A 24651-nucleotide genomic window follows, 5' to 3' on the forward strand; every position below is an offset into this window, starting at 1 on the left:
CGCGCGCCTCCACAGAACACCCGCGGGGTGCTCGAACTTGGAAAGCTTGTGTAAAACTATATATCTCTTACCACTAGGCGAGATACACTCTTAGTCTAGGTTAATAATATTATATATAATACTCAAGTTCACATGAGTAATGTTCCAAATTTGCAACCTTACATTAGTTCATATTTTATTAGAATAATTTTAACCTCACAAGTTTACTCATGTAATTCAATTTATATATGTTTATTTTTCTTTTAAAATTTTGATTGTTTTTTATTTTTTATCAACAAATTATTTTTACTTTTAATTTTATCTATATGTAACTTTTTTTTAAACCTATTAAAATAAAGGCTAATAATTTATATAAATTATATATATCACATTAAAGCAACGAGTTAATAAATTTTATATATAATTTATTTAAATTTAAATAATATAAAATATTAAACATTAATTTTTATTTTTTGATAAATATTATATTATAATTTTATATACTTATTTAATTATTATCGAGTCAAACAGTTCAACTACTAATCTATAGGTTCAACCATTAATCCAATGATTCAATAATTTTATCGGATTAGGTTTGGTTTTGATAACTATGATTTGACTACCATATTAGTTGAGAGATGTTAGCTCATTTTACTTTCTATGAAAAATAAAACAGAGACCAATTCAAACAAATCTCAGACTAATTATTAATGAGAATCTAATATGTAACCAAGTTATCTGGCGTCTTTGTGGCTCAATTTTTTCTTTTGATATTATAATAAAACATGTGATATGTTCTATTATTTTCAGAAGGTACAAACGTTATTGACGTTTTGGGTGTGTCTAATATTTTTTTAATCCTTTCAAAACAAAACGGCACCCACGTTTTTAATAAAAAAATTATTTCAAAATTTTGATTAACAAAACAAGACATTTTGGTTTTTAAATATTTAGATTCTTTTTAATTATAAAAATAAAAACGTCAATTACGTTGGGTTCTTAAACAACATCCAACCTTAGTAAGACTCGAGACTTGAACCCGGATATATCTTGCAAGAGACATATAAATATACCATTTGTATTAGGCCTCCGCTGCACATCACCATGGTTTTGTGACTAATGGCGTCGACGTTTTTTTCTGTCAAGCATTAAACACGCATGTGGGCTCATTTTGGTAAGAAACACCAATGAAAACCCAATATTAAAAAAAATATATGCCGTCTTTGTTGCTCAGTTAAAGAGGCTTATTAGATATCCACCTAGCGAACATGGCAAAACCTTCGTCTGGCTTAGTCTCCTGAGATGTATGTCCTGCACCCTGCAATTAAATAAGATGAGGAAAAAACATGAGAACTTATAAATAGTGATATTACGAGTTTAATGTGTATTCTTAGTTTCTTACTCTTATAGTTGCAAATGTCATTTGATTCGAGTAAGTCCTCGTGTATCTGCATGAAAGACACATTTGTTCATAAAGTTTTGGATGCATGCTTTTCATGGTGTGGGTACTAAAACAACATATAAAAATTATCAACTATGGTAGATGTATATTAAAACTAATAAAATATATGTTCGACAAAAATATTATTTATATCTTAAAATTAGTTATTATATATTTGTATATAAATATATTTGTAGTTTAATTTCTTTTTGAAAAATACTATTTGTACATTAAAATCAGCTACTAACGTATTTGTGTATAAATAAATATGTGGTTTAATTTATTTTCAATGTATATTTGTGTTTTAGCATGTATTTTATACTGGTGGTTGATTTTGGTAGCTGATTTTAGTATACACATAACATAATTTATTATTTTTAATGTGTGTTTTGTATTTCAATATGTATTTTATATTAGTGGCTAATTTAAATGGCTAATTTTAATATATTTTGTATGTATTTATATACAAATAAATGATAGCTGATTTTGGCGTATTGAAAAACTATATTAAAAAATAAGATGTACAATAGAATTATTCCCTTTTTTTTGTTACTAGCAAGATTCAAAAAACCAACTTAGGTTGTCTCGTGGTTAATTCATTAGTCCGCTTAAATAAGTGTCGAGGTTTGACTTCTACCTTGTACATGCAGCAACACATTGTTCAGCGACAACCCTTAAGTGTGTAAGACTATAAAAGTTTCATATCTTACCCCGCAACTTGGTCATTTAAATACCACGGCCTCCAATCATCTACGATCGAGTAATTTAGAGACCTTATCCATCGTTGAGTCGACGAGAAAGGAATCACAGCGTCGTGATCTCCACTGTTAACATCACAAAATCAGTTAGTTCCTAATGGCTACAAGAGAGGGAAAAGAAAGAAATTTTTTTTTCTTTCTCTTTGGGAAACTACACAAGTTTTCAGACAAATAGGAACTAATTTAGAATGTGATAATCTTCACCTGTATATCAAGGAAGGGTAGCCTTTTACACTGAGATTTGCATGAAACGGAACGCTGCTACGGATGTCATGTACATAATTGTCGCTATAACATACTTTCCATTTCTCTATAGTTCCCTGCAGAACATTAATATGTATGATATAATCCATTAAATGTTAACACTTCATTGCTCTCTGTTTGAATAAAATTTAAAGCACACACGGTATCATTGTATCTTTCAAACCTCTCGAATATGCAATGCGCTGCGGACAGCTGGATTGTTCATCCATTCCGTACAAAGGAAGTAATCATAAATCTACAATAGAAAGATCAGATCATATTTTGAAAGTACTTTGGCCAAGCTGTGTATGAAACTATACAAGAGATGTAAAAAGGGAAAAAAGGTACCGGACAGCGAATATCCGGCACCGGATAAGCCTTTATCTTCTCAGATAGAGATCTTTTGGGGCTCCATCTTGTTCCTTTGACAGGATCATGAAGATGAACACAATATATCTCCAAAATGTTGTACAATTCAACGTCTTCAAGGAGCTGGAAAAGATAAGAAATAAGAAAGATTAGAAAGAAGTATATAAATAAATATCATATAGTAAAATTTATTAGGACAGTCATCATCACTTGCCTCATGATAGTATTCCATGTCATTTACACACAATTTATTTGTGGAATCCACATTTATAATGTTCCCTTTACAAGTTTTCTTCAAGGACTGTATCCATATATAGATAACAAATATGTCAGAATCCCTGGCATTTCATTCTAATAATCACTCTCAGTGAATGCTTGAAGAAAAATATTATTACCCAATAGAGTTCATCAGAGATAAGTCCCATTCCATGAACATAAGGGATCCGATCATTATCTTCTTCTCTTGATGTTAGAGGGTTTCCTAGTATATATCCCTGTAAAATTTAAGAACAATTTAATTGAGGCTTCATGGTACAGAGTTCAGAGTCATTTTTAAAACATAGGCAGAGGAACTGATTACAAACCTGGAGATTTATCCGGGGTTCGAGACCTCTTTCATTTCCTGTTAGGTAAGGAAATTTAGTAATCATAGTTAGTTATGTTCAATTATTGATGCAGACAATAATAGTAAGTTTAAGATTAAATAGCTATTTTAGTATTCGAAAGTTTCTTATTTTGATAAAATGGATCTTAACTTTTATTTTTGACAAAATAAATCTCCAAATATCAGTTTTGTTTGACAAAATAGTCTAACTATCCAAAGTAAAGGGTTAATGATTTAGTCCATTTTGTCAATAAAAAAAAAAAACTGATATTTGAAAATTCATTTTGTCAAAAACAAATATCAAAGTATATTTTGTCAAAATCAAAATCTTTCATGTACCAAAATAATTATTTACTCTAAATTTAACCATAATTATGTCTGAGTCAAACTTTTTATATGATAACCATATATATAGTAACTAAGTAATATGACTAAGAAACAATGTCAGCCTTATTATTTTCATAAATTATGAAGATTTTTGCTATTGATTCTTGTTGAGTTTGAAAAAACAACATATTAACTTTTGGTCATGATAAATATTGATATTTAGTTGGATTAAAAGTCTAAAATTTGTTTGATGTGTGTTTTAAGTTACAAATTGCTGTCTCTTCTGATTCAACAAAGACATTCATGAAGGTTTATAGCTAGTGCAACTTGTCCAAATAGTTTCGGGTAAAAGAAGAAGTTGCAAAGAAAATGGATTCTCTTCAATCCAAATCAAAATGAATTTTTCATCTAATGGTTGGAGGAAAAAATTTCACAATTTGGAGTCAAAGGAAGAATCAGATGGTGCTAATTCAAATAGTACAACAAGATCAAATGGTCTCCACCAAAAAAAGAAAAAACAACAAACAAGGACAGCAGACCAACACTCTTTCCAAGCACGATCCTCTGCTGCTGCTGTAATGTTCTTCTGCAACTTCGCACCTCCACTACCTCTGTGCTTCTACTCTGATTCTAGGAGAAGAAGACAAGTTATACATCGTCCTTGTGGTATAGAATTTGTCACCAAGGACAGCTTCAAGTTTTGGAAGCATTACCCCTCAATAAAATGAGTAATCGATCAAGGAGTGAGAACTAAATATCTAAATTTTTTTTATAGCTTTTAAACTACTATTATCTTCTCCTTCATGTAGTTACATTAAATATCTTCTTTTTTCAATTTATTTTTTTTAATTTCTCATGGAAAAAGATATTGAGTGAGGTATTTGTAAAAAGCCATATGAGACAAATAGAGTTGAACTTGGAGAAAAATTTATTAAATATGTCAATCTCTTTTAATGTATTTTCTATTTTGTTTCATGATCCTGAGAGATTCTCCTTACTAAATTGGATAAGCACTTAGTGTTAAAAGTCTAGGTTAGAAAGCCTAGCAAAAATAAACTTGGTTAGAAGCTTGTGAGTTTTTTTATAAGATTAAGGAGAATCCTAGAAAAAAACAAGCTTGATTAGAAGCTTGTGAGTTCTTTGATAGGATTAGGAAGAATCATAAGAAATTGGTGTTTGTAATCTTTGAAAAAGATAATAAAGATTCTATCATAATTGTGGTGGAGACTAGATGTAGATTTTATTACACATAGAAATCGAACCATGATATATGATGGTGTAAGCTTCTCTTCTCTGCTCCATTTTATTCTGTTCGTTATGTGATAAAATAATTTTATCTCATGCATAGTCACTAACTCAAACATAGTGGTAACAAAGTTTCAATCTGTTTTGGAGTTCAAATATTAAAAGCTTAAAAAAATGATTTTAGATTCAACCCCTCTTCTCTAGGCCATTGATATCCTTCAATTGGTATCAGAGCAAAGGTCTCAAGTATCAAGTCTAACAACTTGGAAACAGATCCAAATGACCAACGTGAGACAATGTTGTTTCTTACACTCTCATTGAAGGGCAGTCTAAGAATAGACCACTATTTTTCAATGAAAAAAATTACACCTATTGAAAGAAAAAAATGAAAACTTTTGTGCAATCTATGGACTACAACATAAAAACAATAATAATGAATGGTCTGGATGTTCCAATAAAGACCAATGTTAAAGGTAAAATTGTTTCAAAAGAAGAGGTCGAGTGAAATGATAAAGACAAGAAGAAAGTGGAGCTCAATGCCAAGGCTATCAACATGATGCACTACCTATTAGTTTTGAGAAATTTTAAGAGGTGTCAAAATATAAAACAGTAAAAGAAATTTAGGATAAACTCCAAGTCACGTATGAAGGCACATAACAAGTAAAGAAAACATGGATAGATATGCTTCGAAAGGAGTATGAAATATTCTGCATGAAGAAAAGAGAAACCATTAATAAAATATTTAAGAGATTCTCAATCATTATCAACAAATTGGATGCTCTGGAAATAACTCATATCAAACCAATTTTTGTGAGAAAAAATCTTAGAATTATGACAAAAGAGTGAAAAACAAAATGGACAATCATAGCCACGAGAGTAATAATCCAAATAAAATGACTTATGAAGAGTTAAGAGGAAGCTACTAGCCTACGAAACCATACACTTTACTTGTGACTCAAGAGAAAAAGGAATGGCTTTAAAATAAAAAATAAAGCCTTTGGAAGATGATTCAGATGATAGTTTATCCGATGACGAATTTATATTTTTTTCTAGGAGATTAAGAAACTTGATGAACAACAAAGACAAGAGTAAAAGCTCAAACTCGAAGAGCTACAAGAAGAATTTTAGCAAAGTAATTTGTCATCATTGCAAAGAAGTCGACCACTACAAGTTTGATTGTCCGACACTCAAGAAGGAGGATAAATACAAAATGAAAAATAATTTTTTGAAAGCAAAAAATGATTTTCTCAAAGAGAAAATGAAGAAAATTGAAAGTACTTTTAATTTAATTAAAAAAAATATTTTTGAAATTAAAAAATACAAAAGAAAAAATACAATCAATGCTTCATTAGATTTCATTGCTGAAAGTAAAAGATTACATGAAGTGATTAGAGATTTAAATATTGATTTAACTCAATTTACTTAAGTTTCAGCAACTAAAATAAATTACTAGCTTGTCAAGACCTTTGTTTAAAAAATATGGTCTAAGTTATGTTGGGAGAAGTGATACAGCTTTTTAAAAATCTTGTATTAAAACCAAAACATCAATTTCAAAGACCAAAAAATACCAAATCTCATATTACCCTAAAAAATCAGCAAAGAGGAATCAGTGTCACAAATGCAATAGACATGGTCATACCTTTATTCAATACTTTATTTTTGAAAGAAAATTGGTGACAAAATGAACAAAAATGTTAACGATTTCAATATTTTTGGGCAACAAAGATAAATTAATATTAAAGGCTCTAAATTAATTTGGATACCCAAGGTTACTTAATGATTTGTGCAGATTTGTCATCTAAGAAGAAGGACATGTAGTATTTCGATAGTAGATACTCAAGATATATGACCGAAAAATCAATTTTCTTCATCAAGCTCAATAAATATGACGAAAGATTTGTGACTTTTGGTGATGATGGAAAAGATAAAATCATTATCATTGGCAAAGTTGGTAAAAAATTTTCTATATTCATTGATAATGTGTTTTTGGTTGACAATTTGGAATATAATCTTTTAAATATTAGTCAATTTTGTGATTTAGAATATTGGGTGATTTTCAAAAAGATTGAATGTATAGTTGTAGATGAAAAATTTGGAGATATGATGTTTGTTGCAAATAGATATGATAACGTGTATGGTCTTACTCTAAATGAATTGAAAAGTCAAAATGTAACTTGTTTTACTTCAATAGATTCTAAAAAATGGCATTGACATAAAAAATTAGGACATGCAAACATATTTCAAATCTTTAAATTTGTGCAAAAGAATTTAGTAAGATATTTCAAAGATTAAATTTGATAAGAATATCATGTGTGATGTTTATAAAATGGAAAAATAAACTAAGAGATCTTTTAAGTCAAAAAAAGATGTCTCAACTAAAAGACCTTTAAAATTGCTACATATTGATCTTTTCGTTTTAACCAAAACTCAAAGTATTTGAGAAAAACACTATGGCTTAGTTATTGTTGATGACTTTATCAAATTTGGTTAGATTTTTTTCTTTACTCATAAAAATGATACATTTTCAGCCTTTGAAATTTTTAGCAAAAAAATTCAAAACGAAAAATATTTAAAAATAACTTCTATTAGGAGTGATCATAGAGAAGAATTCAAAAATCAAAAATTTAAATCATTTTGCGATGATTTGGCCATTTCACATAACTTCTTTTGTTCTAGAACACTACAACAAAGTGGTGTAGTGAAAAGAAAAATCATAGTCTTCAAGAAATGACTAAAGTCATGTTATGTAAAAATAATTTACTAAAATTTCTTTGGGCTGAAGTTGTAAATACAATATGTTATATCTTGATAGAACTATTAATAAAAAATCTTTGAAGAAAACTCCTTATGAGCTTTGGAAGGGAACTCTTTCCAATCTTAAATACTTTTAAGTTTTCAGATGTAAATGTTTTGTTTTGAATACAAAAGATAATTTAAAAAAATTTTGATCCAAAAACTTATAAATGTATTTTTATTGGTTACTCTACAACTAACAAAATCTATACAATATATCATAAAAACTCTAAGATCGTTGAAAAAATTATACATGTTACTTTTTATGATAATAACTCTGTTTCAAATATTTTGAAAGATGATGATGCAAGTATTTAAGCCAAGAATACCAAAATTAAAGTTCAAGTTCATAAAAACTCAAGAGTCACAGCAAGTTGTTCTTAAGACTTTTGTGACAAATAATTCTGCAAAAAACATTTCTATTTTATCTTTTACAACTACTGAACATCTTGGATAATAATCAAGAAATCTTCATTCTCGAGGTCTGCGAGACGTAATGTAAAACCCGGTTAATTAACGGCTAATTAACCCATAAATGAGAATTTATTCTAGAAAGCCTAAAATGTGATTTTTATGGCTAAATGTGATAGAGGAGATTGAGACGAAAATTTTGGTACCAATTTTATAGAATTCGGACCAAGATTGGACCGAACGGGCCAAACCGGGCCAATTGGACCCAAAGTGGGCCCTTGGCCCAACATAACTTAACCAAAACCCTAGTTTTCAGCACTCTCTCTCCTCATTTGTTACACACACAAGCTGAAATTAGAGAGAAAGGGAGGAAGAACACTCTCTCAAGTTCTCTCCCTTGGTTGATCTTCAAACCACCATAACTTTTGATCTAGAGCTCCAATTGCCGCCCCGTTTGCGGCCACGCGTTCACCGCGGAGAACTCTACAAAACCCATACAACCAATCTTGAGGTAAGCCACGTGTTGCTGTTCGAAATTCCAGCCCTTATTTTCGAGTTTCATGGGTGAAATGTTGAGATTTTGGGTTCTTTGATGTTATAGGACCCAACTCTCTTGAAGGAGAAGGTTAATCTTGTCTCCTTGGACCTTGGGTGTGGTAAGATTCTCAACCCTAGTGTATTTTGTTGTTTTATGATGTTTGGGTTTTGAGATGTTGTGTATGGGTATGATGGTTGTGGCTTAGGTTGTGTATGTGTGGATATTGGAGCTTGATTGGTGATTTTGAAAAGCTTGGAAAGGGTTTGGTGGTGAAAAATCTGTTCTTGGAGGTTTTGAGGCCTTGAGAGCTTGTGGATAAGTGGTTTGGAAGTGCTCCGGTTGAGCTTGGGAAATCGGCTAAGGTATGGTTTCGGTTTCCCGTATCTAATATGTAATGTGGTAGGAAATACTTAGGCTAGAGGCCCTAAGATAGGCATTGAATGGTTGATGTTGTTGAATTATTGATATATATGATGTGGTCATATATGTAATGATGATTAATGATGCCTTGGTGGTATGAGGTATGAGAAATATACATGTTGTGATATATGCTTGATGATTAGTTATGGTTGAATTGTGGGTTGAACCATGTTTATGGTGAGTATGATATTGATTGTGTACAATGATGATTTAGTGGAATTGGTGTTGTTGATAATTGGCATGAGAAAGAGTATATGATATGTCAATATGTTTGAGTTTGAGCCACTTGGGTGAAGTGGGTTAAAATGATGAGATAGTGATTTTGTAATCTGTGGTAAAGTGTCAATGTGTGAGTTGAGGAGGCTTGATGTTGAATTTGATATATTTTGATTGATTTCAAAGAAAAGGGATGAAAATGGCATGTTTTGATTGATTTTGAAAAGAGTTGGAAATGGCTTGTTTGAAAATGGCACTTTGTGGTTTTTATGAAAAATCTGGTTTTTGGGCATACTTTAATGGGACATAACTTGGACTACGGATCTCTGTTTTGTGCCAAATCTGTTTAGAAATGAAATTGGATCCAGGATGTCCATGCCGTTCGAAGAACGGGTAAAAAAACGATTTAAAATGAGAAAGTTATGTCCGTTGGAAGATTGGGGTTTAAATTGGTGAATTTTGCAGCTTTTAACTTAGAAAATTTTTAGCAGAATGACCCCTTGCGCGTGGGCGCACTTGGCGCGTGCGCGCCGTTCCTCCTGAAAATGCCATCCACGCGTGCGCGTGATGTGCGCGGGCGCGCCGATGGTGCTGCACCCAATGCCCAGCCATTTTCCAGAGAGTTATGCTAGAACTGTGCCAGTGTTGTGCCTGGGGCACGAGAACGCCCACGCGTACGCGTGATTGACGCGTACGCGCCGATTGGCAAATTTTTAATCCACGCGTTAGCGTGCATGACGCTTGCGCGTCGATGAAGTTTTTGAGGCCATCCACGCGTGCGCGTGGAGTGCGCGTACGCGCGGACCTGTTTTCATCCCAAAGTTGATTTTTGAGTTTTAAAAGCCAAATTTCATACTTCTAAGCCTCCGATCTCACCACTTATATCTCAAAACATTATGATATGCCTAGCTATGAGAGAAGGAGCTAGTGGATGTGGTAACTTGCGAGTGAAGCAAGGGAAAATGAATAATCAATGAGGATCATTGATGATTATGTGAGATGTGGAGGATGGTGGTGGAAGTGCTTGTTAAGCCATTGGCCGAAGGGCCGTAATTGTTTATGAATTGGCTGGTTCTGGTTTGAACCGTGAGCCGGAATAGCTGTGTATGCTATGAATATTGGCTGGTTATGGATTTAACCGTGAGCCGGAATGGCTGTGTATGATATGAATATTGGCTGGTTCTGGATTGAACCGTGAGCCGGATGGCTGATATGGATGTTGATCCATGGATGAGAATTCATGCATGTTTATGCTGAATTATTGGTAATTGTGATTTGCACTTCCACTATCGGAGATAAGAGTTTCCCTGGGTAGTAGCAGTGACTAGCCACCACGTGCTCCAGGTTGAGACTCGAAGCTCTTTTGACCCTATGTCATAAGTGTGGCCGGGCACTGTGAAAGACCCGGATGAGCTCGCCCCCGTATATATTCACCAGTGAGGGTGATGGATATAGATCATGATTATGATCAAGTTTATGATGAGTATAACTCGAGTTGGGGATGCATAACAGAGGGACAGTCCAATGGTTAGCTACCAGGACTTGTCGGGTTGGCTCTATAACCGACAGATGATATCATCAGCCACTAGGGACAGGCATTCATCATATGCATACTATATGAATTGTTTGAGATTGCCTATTTGACTGCATATAACTTGCTAATTGTCTAAATGTCTTACTTGTTCCTATTTGTACATTTCTTGTTTGATATAACTGTGTTTGCTACATTATATCCTGCTGGTGGTTGGGAGGTTTGAAGGAATTGGAAAGGGAAGTATTAGTTAGACTGAAGAATCTTTAGTCAGATGCCCTTTTATGGTTTAGCTTGTTTATAAGCTTTGATATTATCTGGAGGAAGTTCTAGGATTGCCTTTGGCTTTCCTCCATTATTATGTATTATATATGTGGAAGCTGTTACCATGCTGAGGACCTCTGGTTCTCACCCATGCGGATTTTGTGGTTTTCAGATGCAGGACGTGAGGTTTCTCGCTGAGGCATGCTGGAGACTTCTTGATTTGCGAAGATCCTTTGTTCTCGGGGCTATGTTTTGGTTTATATGTTTTGCTTAGATACTTTTATCTCCATTAAATAATACAAACTGTGATGACTCCTCTTATGGGAGAATTTGGAGAATAGGATTTTTGTATTGGTGTCCCTTTGGGTTTCCTTGGGGTTTTCCGTATTTTTATCATATGTATATATTGTTATGCTCGGACCGGTTATCTTCGCAGCCGGATCTTGAGTCTTGATATTCCTGTTTTTGACACTCTTTTGTATATATATAATCTCGCGTTGGTTATCTTTGTTCGTTATGTTATCGAGCGGAGTGTTGCGCTTTTGAGTTGCGGTTTTTGTTTACCCCTTTTTCTACAAAGGCTCCTAGTTATAATCAATCATTCATACTACTATACATACTAAATTTTTATTTTAGAGGTCGTAATACCTTGCCATCTCTGAATTATGACTTAAGCATAAGACTCTGTATGGTAGGGTGTTACACGTAAGACCAGATTTAGCTGGGGTAGGAACAGAGTTGTTATTTTCAAGATATTCAACAGTTGCAGGAGATAAAATAAAAATGTCTCCTAAGAATTGTCTGTCAAAAAAAACTCAGAAGCAGTTTGTTGTGACTCTAAATTTTCATGAACTTGGACTTTAGTTTTAGTATTCTTGACTTCAATACCTACATCATCATATTCTAAAATATTTGAAACAAAGTTAGTATCACAAAAGTAATATGTATGATTTTTTCAACAATCTTAGAGTTTTTATAATACACTCTATAGGTTTTGATAGTTGTCGAATAACCAACAAAAATACATTCATAAGTCTTCGAATAAAATTTTCTCAAATTATCTTTTGTATTTAAAACGAAACAATTACATCCGAAAACTTAAATATATTTAAAATTGAGAGCCCTTCCGAAATTCATAAAAAAATTTCTTTAAAAATATCCTAATAATAGTTCTATTCAAGATATAGCATGTTATATTTACGGCTTTTGCCTAAAGAAATTTTGGCTCATTATTTTTACATAACATAGCTTTAGCCATTTTTTGAAAACTACGATTTCTTCTTTCTACTACTACAACATTTTGTTATAGTGTTCTAGGACAAGAGACGATATATGAAATGTCTAAATCATCACAAAAGAATTTAAACTTTTGATTTTCAAATTCTTTTTCATGATCATTTCTAATAGAAGCAATTTTTAAATTCTTTTTGTTTTAAATCGTTTCGCTAAAAATTTCAAAGGCTAAAAATGCATCATTTTTATAAAAAATGAAGAAATCCAATTAAATCTGGTAAAGTCATCAATAATAACTAAGTCATGGTATTTTTTTTTAAGACTTTGAGTTCTAGTTGGAACAAAAAGATTAATATACAATAATTCTAAAAGTCTTTTAGTTGAGACATCTTTTAAATTAAAAGAGCTTTTAGTTTATTTTTCTATTTGACAAGCATTAGAAGTGATATCTTTGTCAAATTTAATCTTAGAAAGATATCTTATTAAATTATTTTTCACAAGTTTAAAGATTGGAAACATGCTTGTATGTCTTAAGAGATCCTAATCTCTTATACCAAAGTCATTTTTTCAGAATTCGTTGAAGTAAAAAATTTATGTTTTGATTTTTTCAATTCATTTATAGTGAGACCATACACACATTATCACATCTATTTGTAACAAACAATACATCACCAGATTTTTTATCTACAACTGTACATTCCATCTTTTTAAAAATCATCCAATATCCTAAATCACATAGTTAACTAATACTCAAAAGATTATCAATGAATATAGAAAAATCTTTACCAACTTTTTCAATGGCAATGATTTTATCTTTTTCATTATCCCTAAAAGTTACCAATCCTTGTTATATTTGTTGAACTTCTTGAAAAAAGTTAACTTTTTGGTCATATGTCTTAAGCATCTACTATCTAACTACCACATGTCATTCTTCTTCTTTTTAGATACAAGGTAAATCTACAAAAACTTTTAAGTAAACTTAGGTATCCAAATTCATTTGGATCCTTTAATGATAATCCATTTTAGTTGCGAAAGAACATTGAAATCATTATCAATTTTGTTCACTTTGTTACCAATTTTTTTTTCAAAAACAAAGCATTGAGAAGAGGTATGATCATGTCTATTGCATTTGTTGTAATGATTTCTCTTTACTGATTGTTGAGGATGATATGAGATTTGGTGGTTTTTAATATTTGAAGTTGATGTTTTGATTTTAACACAAGATTTTTCAAAAACTGTATTATTTCTCCTAACATAACTTAAATCAATTTTTTTAAACAAAGATTTTTGATAAATTAGTAATTTGTCCAAATTACTGAAATTTTGATCAAATTGAGCTAAATCATGATTTAAACCTCTAATTAACTTATATAATCTTTCATTTTTAGCATTGAGATCTAATGAAGTATTGACTGTGTGCGTTCTTTTGTATTTTTTAATTTTAAAATTTCAAAAATTTGTTTTCTTCAATTAAATCTAAAGCACTTTCGATTTTTTTTATTTTTTTTTTGAGAAAATCATTTTTAACTTTAAAAAATTATTTTTTATTTTGTATTTATCATATCTATCTGAACATTTATCAACATGAGTAATTAAATCATCTATGATAATATGCAAATTTTTTTTAGACAAGTTAAAGTAATCTACCTCATTGAATTGGTCATGTCTGGCCATGAAACATACTAGTTTCATGTTCCAATTTGTCTTTACTATTTTCAAGATTGTTTTCTCATGAATCCATCAACACTTTTTTTTTCCTTCACTTTATCTTTCTTCTTGAATTTTGAACAATCAAACTTGTAATGATTGGCTTTTTTGCAATGATAACAAATGACTTTATAAAAATTTTATTTTGTAATCCTTCAAATTTAAACTTCTATTTTTATCTTTGCTCTTTATCAATCTTCTCAATCTTCTAATAAAAAATACAAATTCGTCATCGAATAAAATATCATTGGAATCATCTTCCAATGATTATTTTTTATTTTAAAGTCACTTCTTTCTCTTTTAAGTCATGAGTAAAATATGTGGTTTTTCAGGCTAGTAGTTTTTCTCTCAACTAATTATAAGTCATTTTATTTAGATTATTGCTCTGGACTACGACTGTAAATTTTTATTTTCACTCTTTTATCATACTCTTAAAAATTTTCTCACAATAACTGATTTGGTATGAATCATTCTCATGGCATCCAAGCTGTTGATAATGATCGAGAATCTCTCAACCATTTGATCAATGACTTTTCTTTTTTTATGGAAAACATTTCATACTCCTTTCGAAATATATTTATCATTATCTTTTTATTTGTTATGTGCCTTCATGTGTGACTTGGAGTTTATCTAAAATCTCTTTTGTTTTATATCTTCACACCTTTTGAAATTTTTCAAAATTAATGACACAATACTTCATGTTGATAGCCTTAGCATTGAACTCCACTTTTTTCTTATCTTCATCATTTTATCTTTTTTTTTTTTTCGGAACAACTTCACTTTTTATATTGATCTTTGTTAGAATATCTAAATTATTTATGATTAATTATGTTCCATACATTATAGTTTATGGTCTGCACAAAAATTTTTATTATTATTTTTTAATAAATATAATTTTTGTTATTAAAAAATAGTGATGTGTTGTTAGATTATTTTTCAGTAAAAGTAAAAATAATTATATTTGTTTTCATATTAGTCATTTGAATCTTTTCTCCAAGTTGATTGAATTTGAAAAAACAACATATTAACTTTTAAGCATTAATAATTAATAATTCGTTACCATCAGCGATCTCTTGAGTAATAGGAGGAGCAGGAATGCCGGAGTATGAATCAGCTGCCATGTAGAACTTATTTGAAAGAAATTCCGGGTTCTCAGCAAGCCACTACAAATATTACGATATAAATACCATAACTTTATTACTACATTATCAAAGTAGTTATAAAGCACTGATCAAGTTGGAAGTGACATGTTCGTAAGCATAGTGACTGTACCTTTCTAATAAATCGATGGGTTTGATGAACAAATTTCCAGTCACTTCGATGGGGAAAGATATTTTTGGCGTAAGAGAATCCCGTTCCCATTGGCAAATCCACAAAAATAATGTTAGCCACCTGAGAAGAGAAAAGAAAAGCAATGACCATAGCATAAAACAGTTAATTTTATTAACCCGAGTATTACTGGATATATATTTTTTTGAAAATTAGTTTAAAATTATGTCATTTTCAGTATATTTTATTTAGGGTAAAATACTTATACAAATTAAAAGCAATCTAATATTATCTGAATCATTCAAAACTAAAAACATTAATTGAATGTCTTTAACTCTTCATATATATATATATATGTAAATTGAAATTATTGAATTCGATTTACACATTTTAGTAATAAATCAAATTAATATGAATTGAATTATATGAGTCACTGTATTTAAACATAAATCAATTATATAATTCGAATTAGCTATTGTAACATTAAATCAAATTCAGTTGATTTAATTTATTACTACTTCACATATATAGTAAAACGAATTAGCTTTATTTGATTTACTACCTGTACAGATTATTGATTTTAAAACATAAATATCAATAAGAAAATACTTCCATTTGAATCCAAATAAAATATCAAAAAATCAAAACGAATAAAAATAGAAATTCAACTTTTGTGTTTTAGTTAAAAAAAATTCAGAAAATTTACATTTATATAAACTTATAAATTTAAAATGGAACAATAAACCTTTCAAAAAAGTTTATTAAAAAGTATCATTTGACTCATTAGCATCTAAAAAATCATTGTCGAGACTTTTGATATTGAAAAAGTTAATATAAAGTATAGCCTTCTAAGATGACATAGGAGTTAAAACTTAAAATTTTTTTAGAGTCAGAAGTAACAGATAATTATACATTATAAATGACTAACTATATTTATACAATATGTAAATTCAAAATTAAAATGACCAACTATATATATTTACATATTGATATATCAATATGTAAATTCATGTAATATTTTAATTATAATTTAATTAATATAATATTTTAATTATTATAATGTATTTGGTTATTTTAAAATAGATTTAATTACTCTGTTGATCCTTGTAGTTTCATCAAATTTTTAATTAAGTTTTTATACTTTTTTTCTTTCAATTGGGTCCCTACACTACTTTAATTCTGTAATTAAGTCATTCCTAATATAAAAAATATTAGAGTTAACTAAATATTTCTTCGCAAATTGAGGGTATTTATAATTAAAAACTTAATTAAATCTTTGATCGCATGTATTTTGGTAAACTATTATGTTAATTTTAACATTTTTAACATGAAAATGACGTAATTACAAAATTAAAGCAGTGTAGAGACCCAATTAAAAGAAAAAAAAGTATAGGGACCTAATTAAAAATTTGGTGAAATTATAAGAACCAATAGAATAATTAAACTTTTAAAATATTATATCAATTAAATTATAATTAAAACATTATATCAATTTACATATTGATATAATATTGATTTATCACTATATAAATATACATAGTTGCTCATTTTATAATGTAGTTGGTCATTTTAATTATTTCTCAATTTACATATTGTATAAATATAGTTGGTCATTTTATAATATATAACTATCTGTTATTTCTGACTCTGAAAAAATTTAAGTTTTAACTTCTATGTCACTTTATAGGACTATACTTTATATTAATTTTTTTAACATTAAAAGTCCCGGTAATGATTATTTAGATGCTAATGAGTCAAATGATGATTTTTAATAAATTTTTAGAAATCATTTATTGTTTTGTTTTTAAATTTATAAATTTATAAAAATGTAAATTTTCTAGAATTTGAACTAAAATACAAAAATTGAATTTCTATTCTTATTCGTTTTGATTTTTTTTATATTTCATTTGGATTCAAATGGGGTATTTTTTATTAACATTTATATTTTAAAGTTAATAAAAAATTAACTTAAAATAGTAAATGTCAATAATCTGTATAGGTAGTACGTATATCGAATCAAGCTGATTTGATTTACTATATATGTGTTGTGCAATAGTAAATCGAATAAACTAGATTTGATTTAGTGTCACAATAGCTAATTCGAATTATATAAACTCGATTTATGTTTAAATATAGTTCTCCATGTAGTTCGATACATATTAATTCGATTTACATAGATATATACATGAAGGTATTCAAATAATGTTTTTTGTTTTGGGTGATTCAGATAATATTGGGTTGCTTCCCGATTTATATAAGTGTTTTACCCTTTTATTTATTTTAAAATTTTATTCCAAAATGATTTAAATTTATAGGTTAGGACATTAATTAAATTAATTATTAGATTATTTAAATATTTATTTTTAATATAAAATTAACTATTTAAATTATGATATAATTACTCAATTAGTCTTTATAATTTTATCAAATTTATATTTAAATTTTTATATTTTTTAATTAAATCTTTAAATTATTTTAATTTTTTAATTAAGTCCTTATTAATTATTTTAATTTATAAGTTATGAAATTATTATTATAACCATTATTTTCACTTTACATAACCTAGCACTAGCCTAATCCTAATCCCCTTCAGCATTTTTCTCTTCTCTTCCCTTCTTCTATATGAAAGCAGAATGCATATTCAATAATATTGATGAGGGAACATCAATAATATTATTACTAAGATATAAGGAAATAAGTAAATCAGAAACAAAATTTGGTTTTCAAGGATGAACTTTAATCTCCAAACTCCAATGTATATGTAGGCGAGTAAATCTCTATAGTAGTTTTTGAGATTTAGGTGATTATCCAATGTAATTTTTAAGATCTTAATTTTTTTATTGTAGTCCCTCAGATAGAATTCCGAGCACTCATAGTAGTCCCTGGGGATATTTCTAATAATGAGTCATCACTGGAGTGCTTACATAACGTCGTTTTGCCATGCTGGTCCCTCCCACTATACCCACATTGATCCATCGTAGTTGGTGTTATTATATAAAGCTCCACTCCTGCACGCTTCGCTCTGCCTCTTCCTTGCGTTCTTCATCGTATTTTTCAGGCTCCTAATTCTCTTCCTCTACGCTCTCCAAACCTACATTACCCCGATGCCCAACCCTCCACGTCCAACGGCCTTCGTGCTGCCAGTCGCCGCCCTAGCACCCCCAAAGGCCCTGCTCCCGACCTCAGAAAGCGGCCCAAAAATAAGGACAAGCTCAATTTCGACGAGAAGAATGCCCAGATCTTCAGCCTCAGGCTCGACCATGCTCACCTTCAATCCCACCTCTACATCGATCAATACTGTGTTGCGTTCACCGTCTCCTTTGTTACCCTCTCTTCCCTCTTCCTTCACACTTACTCAGGTTCTGATACCAATTCTAGCTTCTTCGTGAGTGGTGCTTTCATTCTGATTCTGTTGTCAAGTTTGAGCCTTTACTTGTGCGTCATGATGCTTGCAAGGCTCACTTTTCGAGAAATCCGCATCCAGGAGATCCAAGAAGTAGCTTAGTGTTCTTTTTGGTGTTTTCGGGAATTTTGTGGGAATTTTGGGTTTGGATCACACCTCTTTGTTGCTTTTAGACCTCCATTTTCCTGGTCTTGATGGGTTCCGAAAGGTTCTTCTTGCTGCATTCATGGGATTCTTTTCATTAGTGTTGTTCATTCCTGCTGCTAGAATTACACATTCCTTTTGGCTTGGAACTGATCAGATTCATTGCAATTTGTCCATGATCAATTGTGGATAGTTTGGTCACACCATCCTTTATGCAAACCAACTGTTTGTTATATTTACTGCTTTGATTTGGATTAAGCCTTTAACTGAGATTTTCGTGGATAGTTTGTGGAATCCTTTCTTTAACCATAGCATATTGTTGGCAATTGTATACTTTATGGCTTTTGGTTCAGCTGCATGAAGCTATTCTTGAGAAAAGGTACAACATATATGTAGAGCTTGCTCAAGCAACATTTGGTGAGTTTATTTAATATAGTTTATTTATTATATCACATTGTTATATAAAGTTTCATAATTAACAATGCAAGAATGCTTTACATATAATTGATCCTCAAAAACTGTGTTGGGTACTCAAACCAAGTTAATTGAATATTTATACACATATAACAGTCCTAAAACTATTATTGCATGATTTGAAAAGGTTTTAACCTTGCTTTTTTAGGGAAAAGATTAGGAGTGTGACTTGCTCTCTTCCCAACTGTTTATTTATCAACAGGAACTGCAACTGCATTGATCCTTATAGGAGGGGAAACCATGAAACTCTTCTTTCAAATAGTTTGTGGTCCAACGTGTACCTCAAATTCTTTAACCACAGTGGAGTGGTACTTGGTTTTTACTTCTCTATCCATTGTCCTGTCTCAACTTTCAAACCTCAATTCAATTATAGGGCTCTCACTCATAGGTGTTGTGACAGCAATCACTTACTCCATCATGGTTTGGGTTCCATCTGTGAGCCAACAAAGGCCACCCTCCATCTCTTATGAACCTTTGTCATTGCCATCATCTTCTGCATCTTTGTTTCTTATGTTGAATGCTCTTGGAATCGTAGCATTTTCTTTCAGAGGCCACAATTTGGCACTAGAGATTCAGGTACTAGTAATGCCTTGCCATAAACTTTGTCTAATTAAACTTCTGATTTTTCTCTCTTTAGTTAATGAAAATATGAGCTTTTCTTCTTTTTCAGGCTACAATGCCGTCGACTTTTAGGCACTCGGCTCGGGTGCCAATTTAGAAAAGTGCTAAGGTTGCTTATTTCTTCATTGCATTGTGCCTCTTTCCTTTAGCTTAGTTAATGGATTATGATTGATTCTTTAGGTAACTGTAGAATTTCAAATATAACTGAATTGTTTGTAGTTGTTTATCAAAATTTGGGAATTTATGGTTAAATATAGTGGGAGGGATCAATGTGAGTATAAATTAGAAATGAGCCAGCTCAGCTAGCCGTTGGAGTCATCCAGCGTGGCAAAACAACGTCACGTAAGTGCTTTGGTGATAACTCATCACCAGAAATATGTCCAGAGACCACTATGAGTGCTTGGAGCTCTATCTGAAGGACTACAATGAAAAAATTGGGATCTTGATAACTACATTGGGCAATCACATGAATCTCAGGAACTACTATGAGGATTGACTCGTATGTAGCCACATTGTCAAATTCATGCTTTTTACATTAACTCACCATTTTGTCAAGTTATTTGGGTTATCTTTGCCATAAGTGACTTTAGCTTCTTGAGAATTAGTAGCAGTAGCAGCACCATCTTGATGCGGAACACCTAGATAAAGAATGTGGGAAAGGGCCTAAAATCTTCTCTGGATATTCCGATTTCTCTTGGCTCTCAATAAGAAAAGCCAAGTCAACTATCAAGCTCGGGATGTAACCGAATACCAAGTGGACTCCAGCACTGTTAACCATGGAAGATCTTATATCAATATCAACTTCCATGAAATTCTCTCCTGAACAATATTTACAATGAAGGGCTGGCCGATTATGCATATTTCCAAAATCCATTGTCACCCCTCAAGAATTTGTCCACGAGGGAACCCTCAGCTACAGACTCCTCGAAGGCAAAATGCGCTACGACGCTGTTATTGTTGTGGTTGTTGCCAGCTTTGTAATGGCAGCACTTATGGGTTGTGGCCATCCAATTCCTGACCGGTAATGAAAGACTTATGACACGTGAAACACTCGTGTATCTTGGGGCTGCTGTTTGTGGTGGTGGAGGCTAACATGTTTTCGTTGTTGACTGCAGCTGCTGTGGTAGCGGCGATGGTGGTGGTGTTGTTATTGTAGTCGAATGTGAACTTTTGGGAATATTAGGGTTTTGGAGGGAGAAAGAAAGACAAAAGGACATGGGAGAGGATTATTTTGTCATTATATAAAACAAGAGAATGTCACGTTTAGAGTTTTATTAATTACTCAAAGGGTATCTCTGATTTAAAACGGTTTTTTTAGGTAGAGAATGACTTTTGTAAACAATGTGAACAATGAATTTTAGAATTGATCCAATAAAATAAAAAAACACTCTACTTTTAAATTACTTTTTAAACTTTAACATTAGAATAACCATCTGTATACCTATTGAATTGAACATCTGATATATCAATTGTTCACATTGTTTAGTATTCTCATTGTCTACTTATACTTTTTCAATCTGAAAACAAAATATTTTGATAATTTAAATATTTTTGTCATTATAAAAATTTAATTAAAAAATTAAAATAATTTATAAATTAAACTAAAAATATAAAATTTAATAATAAATTTAATAAAATTATAGAGACTAATAGAATAATTAAATTTTAAATTATTGATATTTTATTAGTTAAAAATTGTTATTTAATTTTAAAATTTGTAAAATTTACATCTTTATTTTTCTATAATTATTAATCTCTTGACCCATATGGAAAGAAAATCTAAAACAGAAGCAAAAAATAATAAATGACATCTAAATTAAATCAATCAAGACTCTTGCCTAGATTAAGAAGTTTATCAAATTATAAGTATACTAAAAAATTTTATAATAAAAAGGATAATTTTAAAATTTAGTTTTAAATTTTAAGAAAAATTTTGTATAAAAAAAATTAAAAACAATTTTTTTTCAATTTATACGTTAGAGACTAAAATCGTACTTAACTCTAAATAATACTTACTATTACATAATATGGATTAAGTTAGAAGCAGAACAAATAATTATATAGGATGGATTTTTACCTTTGTCCATGACTGTGGCCTTGGAATAAGCTTAGGCAAGCTCCCATCATATTCCTCAATTTTGAATTTCATTGGACCTGCTCAAAATCTCATTAAATATATTGTAAGCGTGGTATGATAATATATTAAATGGCATCTCAAATAGTCTTTAGCTTTTTAAATTTTCTTTTTTAATAACATGCTCATGGAAAAAAAATCTAAACACATTTTAAAATAATCAAATAAAAAGCTATTAAAAGTTTGATACTCATTCAATCACATCAATTTTTTATATGATTATTCACGTAATTAATATAAAAAATAATTTTTATTAATGTGGTGTTATGATAAATCACTATTTTATAGTTTATTTTGTATTGAATTGAGTGAATTTTATTTATTATTTTCATATTTATCCATATAAATTGCATGTTTTACATTTTCCTTCTTAATTTTGTGCTATGATTAAAAATATGCTTTTTTGCCCTTAAATTTACTAATTTTAAATCCTCTCTTGTTACCATTCGGTGCCATGATATGTTTATTAAGTGTTTTCAGGATTTATAGGGCAGGAATGACTTAGAGGATGGAAAAGAAGTATGCAAAAGTGGAAGGAATATAAGAAATCAAGTATTTCAGAATCTGAAAGCGACGCGTACGCGTGACCAGGAATTTGTTCAACGACGCGTACGCGTGGCCGACGCGTACGCGTGATAGAGCGTCACGTGTTGCAATTTACAAAAAACGGAGGGGGCGATTTCTGGGTTGCTTTTGACTCAGTTTCAGGCCCAAAAATACTTATTAGAGGCTGCAGAGTGAGGCTGGAAGGGGGGAATGAGTCATTATTCATACTTTCATTCACATAATTTTAGATTTAGATGTAGTTTTTTAGAGAGAGACTCTCTCCTCTCTTTAGGTTTAGGATTTCTTCTTTCAATTTTTCCTTAGGTTCAGGTTCACTCTTACTTTAATTTAGTTTTCGTTTACTTTTATTTGTTCTAGCACTTTAGTTATTTACTTCTCTCATTGATCCCTTTATTTTGCTAATTTAGTTTATCAGTTCATGTGTTACTCTCAATTTTCATTAATGCAATTTATGTTTCACGTTTCTTATTGTTTAATTGTTTCGTTATTGTTATTTCTTTGCTTTGGTTAGTTTTAGATTTTGCTATGTCTTGTTAGTTTCTATGTTTTTATGTTATGTCTTCCAAGTGTTTGATAAAATGCTTGGTTGGATTTTAAATTAGATTTTTATGTTCTTAATTTGGATTGATCAATTAGATACTCTTGAGTTATCAAAATTCTTTTGTTGATTGGTGATTGAAAATTGCTAGTTGGCTTAAGGTTCACTAAATTTAGTCTTTGATTAGAACTTGTGAACTTAAGTTGATTTTGCTCACTTGATTTTCCTTCAATTGTTAGAGGTTAACTAAGTGAGAGCAATTTGTAATTACCATCACAATTGACAATGATAATGAGGATAAGAATTTCGATTCTCAACCCTTGCTAGGACTTTTCTTAGTTATTAGTTTATTTTCTTGTTATTTACATTCCTTGTTTATTAAACTCAAAATCCAAAAAGATACAATTTCTACATGAAGAAAAGGTTGTAAAATTATACTTTTGAAAAGACAAGTTGCGAATTGAAGATCACCTATTTGAAAACTAAGGCCGGAAAATGAAGAACAACCGGGGCCACCAGTGAGCCATAGCAAAAGAGGGTCATTCTTAGGATTATTCTCTGACTTAATAAAATAGTAGAAAACTTGCATGTCATCATCTGAATCCCCCAACCCAATATACCTGTAATAATAATAATAATAATAATAATAATAATAATAATAATAATAATAATAATAATAATAATAATAATAATAATAATAACAACTATTTCTCAGATCCAAGCATTGTTCGTTAAAATTGCTAAATGGAATTGGGAAACTATACTACCTAAAACAAAATGTTGAATAATAGATGTTTCTAATTGTTTTCAGATATATCTTTTCTACTTCATTTATTATTCAGAATAGTGTTTAGCAAGATTTTGAAAATGACAGGTGATACGAGAATAATGAGCGTACCCAGTCTCAAGATGAAAGGGAAGGGGTCCATCATAACCAAGAAGGCTTTCAACTTTTGCACCAATACCTTCAATCTCAGATGGTAGAAGCTGCAAGAAAAGTGAGAGAGCAAAAAACATCACTTGACAAATGTAACTCCAATTAATAATGGAACTAGAAGCCATGCCTATGTATCTTTTTTGCTTCTGGAACTTTAGTTGGACCCTCAATATATTTATAAGAATTTACTTTCGATTGTTGAATTCTCCCACCTACCCACCAAGTGGACTAGTAGAGTGCGTAAATTCCGCTGTCTTTTTTAAAATAAATAAACACTATTTTTTTTAGAAAAAATGGGTATTATTTATGAGTTTAGGTACCTCGTTATATGGTGCCCCCATTCCTCTGTCTTTTTTAAAACAAATAAACACTTTTGAAATGAGTATTATTTATGAGTTTAGGTACCTCGTTATATGAATATATGGTGCCTCAAATAAACTATTGGAAGATGTTCAAGTATGGCACTGTCCTTGAGTGGAATGTGG

The 24651-nt window shown here is 30.5% G+C and overlaps 1 protein-coding gene and 1 pseudogene across 1 annotated transcript; one reads left to right on the top strand and one right to left on the bottom strand.

Annotated features, from left to right (window-relative positions):
* Positions 1-1041: 1041 nt before the first annotated feature.
* LOC112727053 (serine carboxypeptidase-like 11) lies at positions 1042-24324 on the bottom strand. The gene is made up of 14 exons (XM_025776656.3): positions 24128-24324; positions 23701-23849; positions 22068-22144; positions 15352-15471; positions 15140-15242; positions 3375-3412; positions 3186-3284; positions 3005-3091; positions 2770-2913; positions 2606-2677; positions 2383-2498; positions 2131-2244; positions 1382-1427; positions 1042-1297 (listed from the first exon to the last, which is right to left on the bottom strand). The coding sequence occupies exons 1-14, from the start codon at positions 24289-24291 to the stop codon at positions 1214-1216; spliced, it is 1413 nt and encodes a 470-aa protein (XP_025632441.1). The 5' UTR covers positions 24292-24324; the 3' UTR covers positions 1042-1213.
* Positions 17534-20144, top strand: LOC140180872 (lysine histidine transporter-like 8; annotated as a pseudogene).
* Positions 24325-24651: the final 327 nt, after the last annotated feature.

Source organism: Arachis hypogaea, chromosome 2 (genome assembly GCF_003086295.3).
Source record: "Arachis hypogaea cultivar Tifrunner chromosome 2, arahy.Tifrunner.gnm2.J5K5, whole genome shotgun sequence".
NCBI lineage: Eukaryota > Viridiplantae > Streptophyta > Magnoliopsida > Fabales > Fabaceae > Arachis > Arachis hypogaea.

What these genes read in the sequence shown, in the direction of transcription:
- LOC112727053 (XM_025776656.3), bottom strand. Translation starts at nt 24,291, where the DNA reads ATGGCTTCTAGTTCCATTATTAATTGGAGTTACATTTGTCAAGTGATG. An exon ending in TACTCAAGAGATCGCTGATG is followed by an intron (nt 3,413 to 15,139) that starts GTAACGAATTAT and finishes CTTACCTAACAG; the next exon opens with GAAATGAAAGAGGTCTCGAA. An exon ending in TGACATTTGCAACTATAAGA is followed by an intron (nt 1,298 to 1,381) that starts GTAAGAAACTAA and finishes ATTTAATTGCAG; the next exon opens with GGTGCAGGACATACATCTCA.